This window comes from Triticum urartu, chromosome 2A (genome assembly GCF_056163025.1).
Source record: "Triticum urartu cultivar PI428250 chromosome 2A, HENAU_Tu73, whole genome shotgun sequence".
Classification (NCBI taxonomy): domain Eukaryota; kingdom Viridiplantae; phylum Streptophyta; class Magnoliopsida; order Poales; family Poaceae; genus Triticum; species Triticum urartu.
The window spans coordinates 50,719,585-50,731,642 of NC_141874.1; the positions used below are offsets into that span (position 1 = coordinate 50,719,585).

At 47.8% G+C, this 12,058-nt stretch overlaps 1 protein-coding gene across 1 annotated transcript; it reads left to right on the forward strand.

Moving 5' to 3' along the window:
• The first annotated feature begins 925 nt into the window (after nt 1–925).
• LOC147983616 (increased DNA methylation 1-like) lies at nt 926–3,426 on the forward strand. The gene is made up of 5 exons (XM_087539565.1): nt 926–2,168; nt 2,264–2,576; nt 2,708–2,794; nt 2,889–2,988; nt 3,086–3,426. Exons 1-5 carry the CDS (start codon nt 926–928, stop codon nt 3,275–3,277), a joined length of 1,935 nt encoding a protein of 644 aa, XP_087395691.1. The 3' UTR covers nt 3,278–3,426.
• The last annotated feature ends 8,632 nt before the right edge of the window (nt 3,427–12,058 follow it).

The window sequence follows — 12,058 nt, forward strand, 5'->3', positions numbered from 1 at the left end:
TGAATAAAAGGGGATTATCCAGATGTATTTTAGTTCTAGATACATCTCTTTTTGTCCATTTTGATGACAAATATTTTCGGACGAAGGGAGTATAAATTTAGCATTGTAGATGTTAATATTCTTTCTATAAAATATGGTCAAACTTTACGAAGTTTGATTCCAGACAATTCTTATATGAAGAGTAAAAAGGATCGAAGGGAGTAGGTTATAATTGGACTTGGATTCGAATTGTATGAAAACAGGGTGTGGAGTCGTGTTCTGATAGAATACTTAGTATCCTATCCCTCTTATATAATGCAAAGGTAGATCCACGATATAATCTACGTCGTCATAATAACCCAAACACGCAAGGGGGCTGACGGCATGTACCGGCACCCGATGGCCGGTGTTGGAGCGTCCATAGTAAAGTACCGGGCTATAGCCGAGCTCGATGAACCTCGTTACTAGATCTCGGTGTTATGCCTCTGTAATTGTCTGGTCCTTGATAAATCTACTGCGTACCTCGGATTAATTAGTAGCACTTTCGATACTATTTGGCACTGTGGCGATGTTCGGCCCAGCACCCATCATGGCCATACCACAGGCCGTCGTCGCCGTCGTCGCCATGGTCAGCCGCACGTCTCCGAGTCCAGCTCGCGGCAGGTCGCCGCCGTCTCCGATCCCACTCCGGCCATCTTTCCCCCTCTTTTTTCGCGAGATTTTTTTCTTAACAAAAAAGATTTCCTTAAACCAGAATCCCCGAGGCTTACGTATCCGACTCGCACGAGGTGCTTCGTGCGCGCGATATACCGGCTCGATCGTAACCGACGCCAGCACCCGCGATCCGCCGGAAAAACTCGAGTTTGGTAAATTCATCCTCCCATCACCGCGTCCGCCGGCCGGAAGCATCGCATCTGTGTCTCGCGCCGGCGCAGGACGGACGACCATGGACATCGCGGAGTACGTCGCGTTCATGGCCGGCGGCGGCCGGGGCCCGCGGGGCGAGGAGCTGCGGCGGAGGGCCAAGGACCACCTGCTCGCCTCCGGGTGGACCTTCTACAGGTTCGCCAAGTGCGACGGCCGCCAGGAGCTCCGCTACCGCGCGCCCCACGGCGCCTCCTACATCTCCCTCATCGTCGCCTGCAAGAAGTTCCAGCTCTTCAGCACCGCGCCCCCGAGGACGACTGCTCGTGGGAAGCCGAGCAAGAAGCGCGCGGCGCCGGATTGTTCGTCCGGGGTGGGGAAGGAGATCGCTCGTGTGATAAGCCCGATCGGTGCGGAAAATGGCGGCCGTAAGCGGGGTTTTGGAGGCGGCGAGGACGTGTGTGGGCCGGCCGTCGGCAATCCGTTCGCCGGCGAGTGCCCCGCGAGGCGCCGGAAGGTGAGGAGGGTGTCCGCGCTCTACGCCGACGACGCCCTCAAGAAGTACGCCGCCAAGAAGAAGAGGAAGAAAGCGTCGGCGTCTCCCCAGAGTCCTGCGTCTCCCGCGGCGTCTCCCCAGAGTCCTGCGTCTACCGCGGCGTCGCCGTCGCGCGTGCTGCGGCCGAGGACGAAAGACGGCGACAAGGCACAGGCGGCGGCGGCGGCGGCGTGCCAGCCGACCCGCGCGAGGACGATCCTCGCCGTGCTCATGGACAAGAAAATCCTTCCCCCGACGGCAAAGCTGTCCTACAAGCGAACCAGGGACGGGCCTCCGGCCAAGCAGGGCACGGTCACTGCGCAAGGGACCATACGGTGCGCGTGCGGCTGCGGCGGCAAGGCCTTCACCGTGGCGGAGTTCGCGGCGCACGCGGGAGGGTGCGGCGCCGAGCGGCCGTCGGCGAGCGTGTACCTCAACGACGGCAGGTCGCTGTCGCAGTGCCTGGTGCAGCTGATGCGCGCCCACGGCGGCAACATGCTGCCCACAGGCTCGCCGTCGCCGCGCGCGAGGCTGAAGCGCAGATGCCCGCCCGAGCTGGGGGACGGCGACTGGGTGTGCTCCGTCTGCGCCGACTTCGGCGACATGCTGCTCTGCGACTGCTGCCCCTCCACGTTCCACCACGGCTGCGTCGGCCTCGACGCCACCCCGCAGGGGGAGTGGTTCTGCCCTTCCTGCCGGTGCGCCGTCTGCGGCTCCAGCGAGTTCGAGCCCGACGACGGCGAGTTCACCGACAAGACGGTGATCTACTGCGACCAATGCGAACGAGAGTGTAAGTACATTCAATAATCCCAAATTACTCCGAGAATCTACAATGTACATTGAATCAACTACGTAGATACTTATTCATCTCTGTTAATTTTACAGATCATGCCGGCTGCATCAGGGGCAGAGGCGACCAGCTCGAGTGCTGCCCGGAAGGGCCATGGCTGTGCAGCCATGACTGCTCGAACATTTTCCAGCGTCTGCAAGGGCTGGTTGGAAGATCAATGCCAACCTCAGTGGAAGGCGTAACCTTCACCGTGTTGAGATCGACGAACCTCCCGGAGGAGGAGGGCATGGCGGCCGAGGAGCACGGGAAGCTGTGCGCGGCGTTCGACGTGCTCCACGAGTGCTTCATCACCCTCATCGAGCCGCAGACGCGGACCGACCTCAGCCACGACATCGTCTTCAACAGAGAGTAAGTAAATCTGATTTTCTTGTCAACATCTCATTTCATTTGCTGTAATCTGAATGTCTTTTCAGCATCGTCTTCAACAGAGAGTAAGTAAACCTGAATGTCTTGCTGACAGTTCTTGGATGATTGTGCAGATCGGAGCTGAGACGGCTCAATTTCCGGGGATTCTACGTGGTGGGTCTCGAGAAAGGCGGCGAGCTCATAACCGTGGGCACGCTCAGGTACCCCCACCACTTGATCATCTTCTTCTCATGTACTGCCTGAAATACATTTTGCCTTTGAAATGCTGAATATGAATCTTCCTTGTTGGTGCAGGGTGTATGGGAAGAAGGTTGCGGAGCTGCCGCTCATCGGGACCCGGTTCGTGCATCGCCGGCAAGGGATGTGCCGCCTCCTCATAAACCAACTGGAAAAGGTACGTCTAAAGTTTGATCGATCAGTGTATTGCTTTCTCCAGGAATTGTCTTCCATGGTCGTCAGAGCTAAACATTTCATATTTACTGAACTTGCAGTTGCTTGGCGAGTTGGGGGTGGAGAGGCTTGTGCTGCCGGCGGTGCCCGAGCTTCTACCGACATGGACCGGATCCTTCGGTTTCCAACCCATGAGTCATTCCGACAAGATGGAGATTGCAGAGCACACCGTCATGTGCTTTCAGGGAACCACGATGTGCCAGAAGTTCATCGTCGGCACGGCGACTCCATGAAGATGAAACATGCTGCTACTATGTAGGAGTAGAAATCAAGAGTTGAGAGTGAGATGGCAAGATTGAGCTACTCATATTTGTCAGGAGAGGATCAATACACTGACATACTGGCTGTACATTAGTTTGGTACTACTGCTACTATGTAGAAATCAAGAGTTCAGAGTGGGATGGCAAGATTGAGCTACTCATTTGTCAGGGCAGGATCGATACATTGACAGACTGGTTGTATATTAGTTTGGTACTACTGCTGCACATGTATGATGTAGGATGTAAGTGAGAAGGAAAAGTCCATTTTTCTGTCATGTGACTGGTGGAGTAATTTGGACTTTTATGAAGGAAATTACTAGCGGTGATCCTATTATTATCCCTAAATACTGACTCGTGCAGCTGCGCTCGTTTGCTCGCGCGAGTGCACGCACTCCAGCCGTCCGATGCGATGTGGCCCGCGCACGATGGGTCCCGACCAGGTGCCCGTTACGGATTGCGCGAGGCGTGCGGTTCGTGGTGGGCCTGGCCCCTTTATTCCAGGCGAAACCGCCCCTCCCCCGCCCGCACCCCCCCGCTCGTCTTGTTCGAAACCGCCCGCACCCCCCCTCCCCCGCAGTTTTCATTCGAACTCCTCTTCCTCTCCCTTTCCTCTCCTCTAACAACAGCGCGACGAGGGGGTGCTGCAGTGGTGAATCCGGCATGGAGTCGGCAGTGCGGGAGGCCGTCCGCGAGTCGCCGGCTGCAGGTAAACCCCTATTCCCTCCTATTTTCTCGCTCTGCTCCCCTGTTGCGCTCCATGGAGTTAGGGTTTCGGTGAGGGGGCGGGCACGAGGTTGTCCATGGCGTCCTCGGGCTCCGCGTCATGAATGCTTTGAAGGGCGTGTCGAAGCACGACTTAGAGGCATAACCGCATTGTAAGCAATGTCACAAATGAGGTAATGTTCACAACAACCCATGTAATGAATGAGGGAAAAGAGATACATAGTTGGCTTACACTCGCCATGTCACACAATAGCATAAATATCATTACATTCATCCAGATACACTCAAGGTCTGACTACGGAACCAAAATAAAGAACAACCCCAAATGCGACAAAGTCCCCGATCGCCCCAACTGGGCACCACTACTGATCGTCTGGAAAGGAAACGTAGTATCGTCCTGAGTCCTCATCGAACTCCCACTTGAGCTCAGTCGAATCTCCTGGAGCGATATCATCGGTCCCTGCATCTGGTTTTGAAGTAATCTGTGAGTCACGGGGACTCAGCAATCTCACACCCTCGCGATCAAGACTATTTAAGCTTATAGGAAGGGTGAAAGGTATGAGGTGCAGCTGCAGCAAGCGACTAGCATATATGGTGGCTAACATACGCAAAAGAGAGCGAGAAGAGAAGGCAAAGGCACGGTCGAGAAAACTACGATCAAGAAGTTGTTGGGGAACATAGTAATTTCAAAAATTTCCTACGCACACGCAAGATCATGGTGATGCATAGCAACGAGAGGGGAGAGTGTGTCCACGTACCCTCGTAGACCGAAAGCGGAAGTGTTAGCACAACGCGGTTGATGTAGTCGTACGTCTTCACGACCCGACCGATCCAAGTACCGAACGCACGGCACCTCCAAGTTCAGCACACGTTCAGCTCGATGACGTCCCGCGAACTCCGATCCAGCAGAGCTTCACGGGAGAGTTCCGTCAGCACGACGGCCTGGTGACGGTGATGATGTTGCTACTGACGCAGGGCTTCGCCTAAGCACCGCTACGATATGCCCGAGGTGGAATATGGTGGAGGGGGGCACCGCACACGGCTAGGAGAGATCAACTGATCAACTTGTGTGTTTAGAGGTGCCCCCTGCCCTTGTATATAAAGGAGCAAGGGGGGAGGCCGGCCGACCCTCTATGGGCGCGCCAGGAGGAGGAGTCCTCCTCCTAGTAGGAGTAGGACTCCCCTTTCCTACTCCTACTAGGAGGAGGAAAGGAAGGAGGAGAAGGAGAAGGAAGGAGAAGGAGGAAAAAGAGGAAAGGGGGGCCGGCCCCCTAGTCCAATTCGGTTTGGGCTAGGGGGGCCGCGCGCCCTGCCTCCTCTCTTCCACCACTTGGCCCATGAGGCCCATTACTTCTTCCTCGTATTCCCGTAACTCCCCGGTACCCCCGAAAATACCTGAATCACTCGGAACCTTTCCGATGTCCGAATATAGTCGTCCAATATATCGATCTTTACGTCTCAACCATTTCGAGTCTCCTCGTCGTGTCCCTGATCTCATCCGGGACTCCGAACTACCTTCGGTACATCAAATCACATAAACTCATAATACAATCGTCAGCGAAACTTTAAGCGTGCGGACCCTACGGGTTCGAGAACTATGTAGACATGACCGAGACATGTCTCCGGTCAATAACCAATAGCAGAACTTGGATGCTCATATTGGCTCCCACATGTTCTACGAAGATCTTTATCAGTCAGACTGCATAACAACATACGTTGTTCCCTTTGTCATCGGTATGTTACTTGCCCGAGATTCGATCGTCGGTATCTCAATACCTAGTTCAATCCCGTTATTGGCAAGTCTCTTTACTCGTTCCGTAATACATCATCCCGCAACTAACTCATTAGTTGCAATGCTTGCAAGGCTTAAGTGATGTGCATTACCGAGAGGGCCCAGAGATACCTCTCCGACAATCGGAGTGACAAATCCTAATCTCGAAATACGCCAACCCAACAAATACCTTCGGAGACACCTGTAGAGCACCTTTATAATCACCCAGTTACGTTGTGACGTTTGGTAGCACACAAAGTGTTCCTCTGGTAAACGGGAGTTGCATAATCTCATAGTCATAGGAACATGTATAAGTCATGAAGAAAGCAATAGCAACAAACTAAACGATCAAGTGCTATGCTAACGGAATGGGTCAAGTCAATCACATCATTCTCCTAATGATGTGATCCCGTTAATCAAATGACAACTCATGTCTATGGTTAGGAAACATAACCATCTTTGATCAACGAGCTAGTCAAGTAGAGGCATACTAGTGACACTCTGTTTGTCTATGTATTCGCGCATGTATTATGTTTCTGGTTAATACAATTCTAGCATGAATAATAAACATTTATCATGATATAAGGAAATAAATAATAACTTTATTATTGCCTCTAGGGCATATTTCCTTCAGTCTCCCACTTGCACTAGAGTCAATAATCTAGTTCACATCGCCATGTGATTTAATACCAATAGTTCACATCACCATGTGATTAATACCCATAGTTCACATCGACATGTGATCAACACCCAAAGGGTTTACTAGAGTCAATAATCTAGTTCACATCGCTATGTGATTAACACCCAAAGAGTACTAAGGTGTGATCATGTTTTGCCTGTGAGAGAAGTTTAGTCAACGGGTCTGCCATATTCAGATCCGTATGTATTTTGCAAATTTCTATGTCAACAATGCTCTGCACGGAGATACTCTAGCTAATTGCTCCCACTTTCAATATGTATCCAGATTGAGACTTAGAGTCATCTAGATCAGTGTCAAAATTTGCATCGACGTAACCCTTTACGACGAACCTTTTTGTCACGTCCATAATCAAGAAACATATCCTTATTCCACTAAGGATAATTTTGACCGATGTCCAATGATCTACTCCTAGATCACTATTGTACTCCTTTGCCAAACTCAGGGCAGGGTATACAATAGGTATGGTACACAGCATGGCATACTTTATAGAACCTATGGCTGAGGCATAGGGAATGACTTTCATTCTCTCTCTATCTTCTGCCGTGGTCGGGTTTTGAGTCTTACTCAACTTCACACCTTGTAACACAGGCAATAACTCCTTCTTTGACTGTTCCATTTTGAACTACTTCAAAATCTTGTCAAGGTATGTACTCATTGAAAAAACTTATCAAGCATCTTGATCTATCTCTATAGATCTTGATGCTCAATAAGTAAGCAGCTTCACCGAGGTCTTTCTTTGAAAAAACTCCTTTCAAACATTCCTTTATACTTTGCAGAATAATTCTACATCATCTTCGATCAACAATATGTCATACATATACTTATCAGAAATGCTGTAGTGCTCCCACTCACTTTCTTGTAAATACAGGCTTCACCGCAAGTCTGTATAAAACTATATGCTTTGATCAACTTATCAAAGCGTATATTCCAACTCCGAGATGATTGCACCAGTCCATAGATGGATCGCTGGAGCTTGCATATTTTGGTAGTACCTTTAGGATCGACAAAACCTTCTGGTTGCATCATATACAACTCTTCTTTAATAAATCCTATTAAGGAATGCAGTTTTGTTTATCCATTTGCCAGATTTCATAAAATGCGGCAATAGCTAACATGATTCGGATAGACTTAAGCATAGATACGAGTGAGAAATTCTCATCGTGGTCAACACCTTGAACTTGTCAAAAAACTTTTTTGCGACAATTCTAGCTTTATAGATAGTAACACTACTATCAGCGTCCGTCTTCCTCTTGAAGATCCATTTAATTTCAATGGCTCGCCGATCTTTGGGCAAGTCAATCAAAGTCCATACTTTGTTCTTATACATGGATCTCATCTCAGATTTCATGGCCTCAGGCCATTTTGCCGAATCTGGGCTCATCATCGCTTCCTCATAGTTCGTAGGTTCGTCATGGTCAAGTAACATGACCTCCAAAACAGGATTACCATATCACTCTGTTGCGGATCTCACTCTGGTTTACCTACGAGGTTCGGTAGTAACTTGATCTGAAGTTACATGATCATCATCATTAGCTTCCGCACTAATTGGTGTAGTAGTCACAGGAACAGATTTCTATGATGAAATACTTTCCAATAAGGGAGCAGGTACAGTTACCTCATCAAGTTCTACTTTTCTCCCACTCACTTCTTTCGAGAGAAACTCCTTCTCTAGAAAGGATCCATTCTCAGCAATGAATATCTTGCCTTCGGATCTGTGATAGAAGGTGTACCCAACATTTTCTTTTGGGTATCCTATGAAGACGCACTTCTCCGATTTGGGTTTGAGCTTATCAGGTTGAAACTTTTTCACATAAGCATTGCAACCTCAAACTTTAAGAAACGACAACTTAGGTTTCTTGCCAAACCATAGTTCATACGGTGTCGTCTCAACGGATTTAGATGGTGCCATATTTAACGTGAATGTAGCTGTCTCTAATGCATAACCTCAAAACTATAGTGGTTAATCGGTAAGAAACATCATAGATTGCACTATATCCAATAATAGTACGGTTATGACGTTCGGACACACCATTATGCTGTGGTGTTCCAGGTGGCACGATTTTGTGAAACTATTCCACATTGTTTTAATTGAAGACCAAACTCGTAACTCAAATATTTGTCTCTGCGATCAGATCGTAGAAACTTTATTTTCTTGTCACGATGATTTTCCACTTCACTCTGAAGTTTTTGAACTTTTCAAATGTTTCAGACTTATGTTTCATCAAGTAGATATACCCATATCTGCTCAAATCATCTGTGAAGGTCAGAAAATAACGATACCCGCCGCGAGCCTCAACATTCATCGGACTGCATACATCAGTATGTATTATTTCCAATAAGTCAGTTGCTTGCTCCATTGTTCCGGAGAACGGAGTCTTAGTCATCTTGCCCATGAGGCACGGTTCGCAAGCATCAACTGATTCATAATCAAGTGATTCCAAAAGCCCATCATCATGGATTTTCTTCATGCGCTTTACACCAATATGACCTAAACGGCAGTGCCACAAATAAGTTGCACTATCATTATTAACTTTGCATCTTTTGGCTTCAATATTATAAGAATGTGTATCACCACAATCGAGATCCAACAAACCATTTTCATTGGGTGTATGACCATAGAAGGTTTTATTCATGTAAACAGAACAACAATTATTCTCTAACTTAAATGAATAACCATATTGCAATAAACATGATCAAATCATATTCATGCTCAACGCAAACACCAAATAACACTTATTTAGGTTCAACACTAATCCCGAAAGTATATGGAGTGTGCGATGATGATCATATCAATCTTGGAACCACTTCCAACACACATCGTCACTTCACCCTTAACTAGTCTCTGTTCATTCTGCAACTCCTGTTTCGAGTTACTACTCTCAGCAACTGAACCAGTATCAAATACCGAGGGGTTGCTACGAACACTAGTAAAATACACATCAATAATCTGTATATCAAATATACCTTTGTTCACTTTGCCATCCTTCTTATCTGCCAAATACTTGGGGCAGTTCCGCTTCCAGTGACCAGTCCCTTTGCAGTAGAAGCACTTAGTTTCAGGCTTAGGACCAGACTTGGGCTTCTTCACTTAAGCAGCAACTTGCTTGCCATTCTTCTTGAAGTTCCCTTTCTTTCCCTTTGCCCTTTTCTTGAAACTAGTGGTCTTGTTAATCATCAACACTTGATGCTCTTTCTTGATTTCTACCTTCATCGATTTCATCATCATGAAAAGCTCGGGAATCGTTTTCATCATCCCTTGCATACTATAGTTCATCACTAAGTTCTACTAACTTGGTGATGGTGACTAGATAATTCTGTCAATCACTATTTTATCTGGAAGATTAACTCCCACTTGATTCAAGTGATTGTAGTACCCAGACAATATGAACACATGCTCACTGCTTGAGCTATTCTCTCCATCTTTTAGCTATAGAACTTGTTGGAGACTTCATATCTCTCAACTCGGGTATTTGCTTGAAATATTAACTTCAACTCCTGGAACATCCATATGATCCATGACGTTCAAAACGTCTTTGGAGTCCCAATTCTAAGCTGTTAAGCATGGTGCACTAAACTATCAAGTAGTCATCATATTGAGCTAGCCAAACGTTCATGACATCTGCATCTGCTCCTGCAATAGGTCTGTCACCTAGCGGTGCATTAAGGACATAATTCTTCTGTGCAGCAATGAGGATAAACCTCATATCACGGATCCAATCCGCATCATTGCTACTAACATCTTTCAACTTAGTTTTCTCTAGGAACATATCAAAAATAAAACAGGGGAGCTAAACGCGAGCTATTGATCTACAACATAGATATGCTAATACTACCAGGACTAAGTTCATGATAAATTTAAGTTCAATTAATCATATTACTTAAGAACTCCCACTTAGAAAGACATCCCTCTAATCTTCTAAGTGATCACGTGATCCAAATCAACTAAACCATAATCGATCATCACGTGAAATGGAGTAGCTTTCAATGGTGAACATCAATATGTTGATCATATCTACTATATGATTCACGCCCGACCTTTCGGTCTCAGTGTTCCGAGGCCATATCTGCATATGCTAGGCTCATCAAGTTTAACCTGAGTATTCCGCGTGTGCAACTGTTTTGCACCCGTTGTATTTGAACGTAGAGCCTATCACACCCGATCATCACGTGGTGTCTCAGCACGAAGAACTTTCGCAACGGTGCATACTCAGGGAGAACACTTATACTTTGATAATTTAGTGAAGGATCATCTTATAATGCTACCGTCAATCAAAGCAAGATAAGATGCATAAAAGATAAACATCACATGCAATCAATATAAGTGATATGATATGGCCATCATCATCTTGTGCTTGTGATCTCCATCTCCGAAGCACCATCATGATCACCATTGTCACCGGCGCGACACCTTGATCTCCATCGTAGCATCGTCGTTGTCTTGCCAACTTATGCTTCTACGACTATTGCTACCGCTTAGTGATAAAGTAAAGCATTACAGGGCGATTGCATTGCATACAATAAAGCGACAACCATATGGCTCCTGCCAGTTGCCGATAACTCGGTTACAAAACATAATCATCTCATACAATAAAATATAGCATCATGCCTTGACCATATCACATCACAACATGCCCTACAAAAACAAGTTAGACGTCCTCTACTTTGTTGTTGCAAGTTTTACGTGGCTGCTACGGGCTGTGCAAGAACCGTTCTTACCTACGCATCAAAACCACAACGATAGTTTGTCAAGTTGGTGCTGTTTTAACCTTCACAAGGACCGGGCGTAGCCACACTCGATTCAACTAAAGTTGGAGAAACTGACACCCGCCAGCCACCTGTGTGCAAAGCACGTCGGTAGAACCAGTCTCGCATAAGCGTACGCGTAATGTCGGTCCGGACCGCTTCATCCAACAATACCGCCGAACCAAAGTATGACATGCTGGTAAGCAGTATGACTTATATCTCCCACAACTCACTTGTGTTCTACTCGTGCATATAACATCAACGCATAAAACCTGGCTCGTATGCCACTGTCGGGGAACGTAGTAATTTCAAAAATTTCCTACGCACACGCAAGATCATGGTGATGCATAGAAACGAGAGGGGAGAGTGTGTCCACATACCCTCGTAGACCGAAAGCGGAAGCGTTAGCACAACGCGGTTGATGTAGTCGTACGTCTTCATGATCCGACCGATCCAAGTACCGAACGCACGGCACCTCCGAGTTCAGCACACGTTTAGCTCGATGACGTCCCATGAACTCCGATCCAGCAGAGCTTCACGGGAGAGTTCCGTCAGCACGACGGCGTGGTGACGGTGATGATGTTGCTACCGACGCAGGGCTTCGCCTAAGCACCGCTACGATATGCCCGAGGTGGAATATGGTGGAGGGGGGCACCGCACACGGCTGGGAGAGATTAACTGATCAACTTGTGTGTTTAGAGGTGCCCCTGCCCCTGTATATAAAGGAGCAAGGGGGGAGGCCGGCCGGCCCTCTATGGGCGCGCCAGGAGGAGTCCTCCTCCTAGTAGGAGTAGGACTCCCCTTTCCTACTCCTACT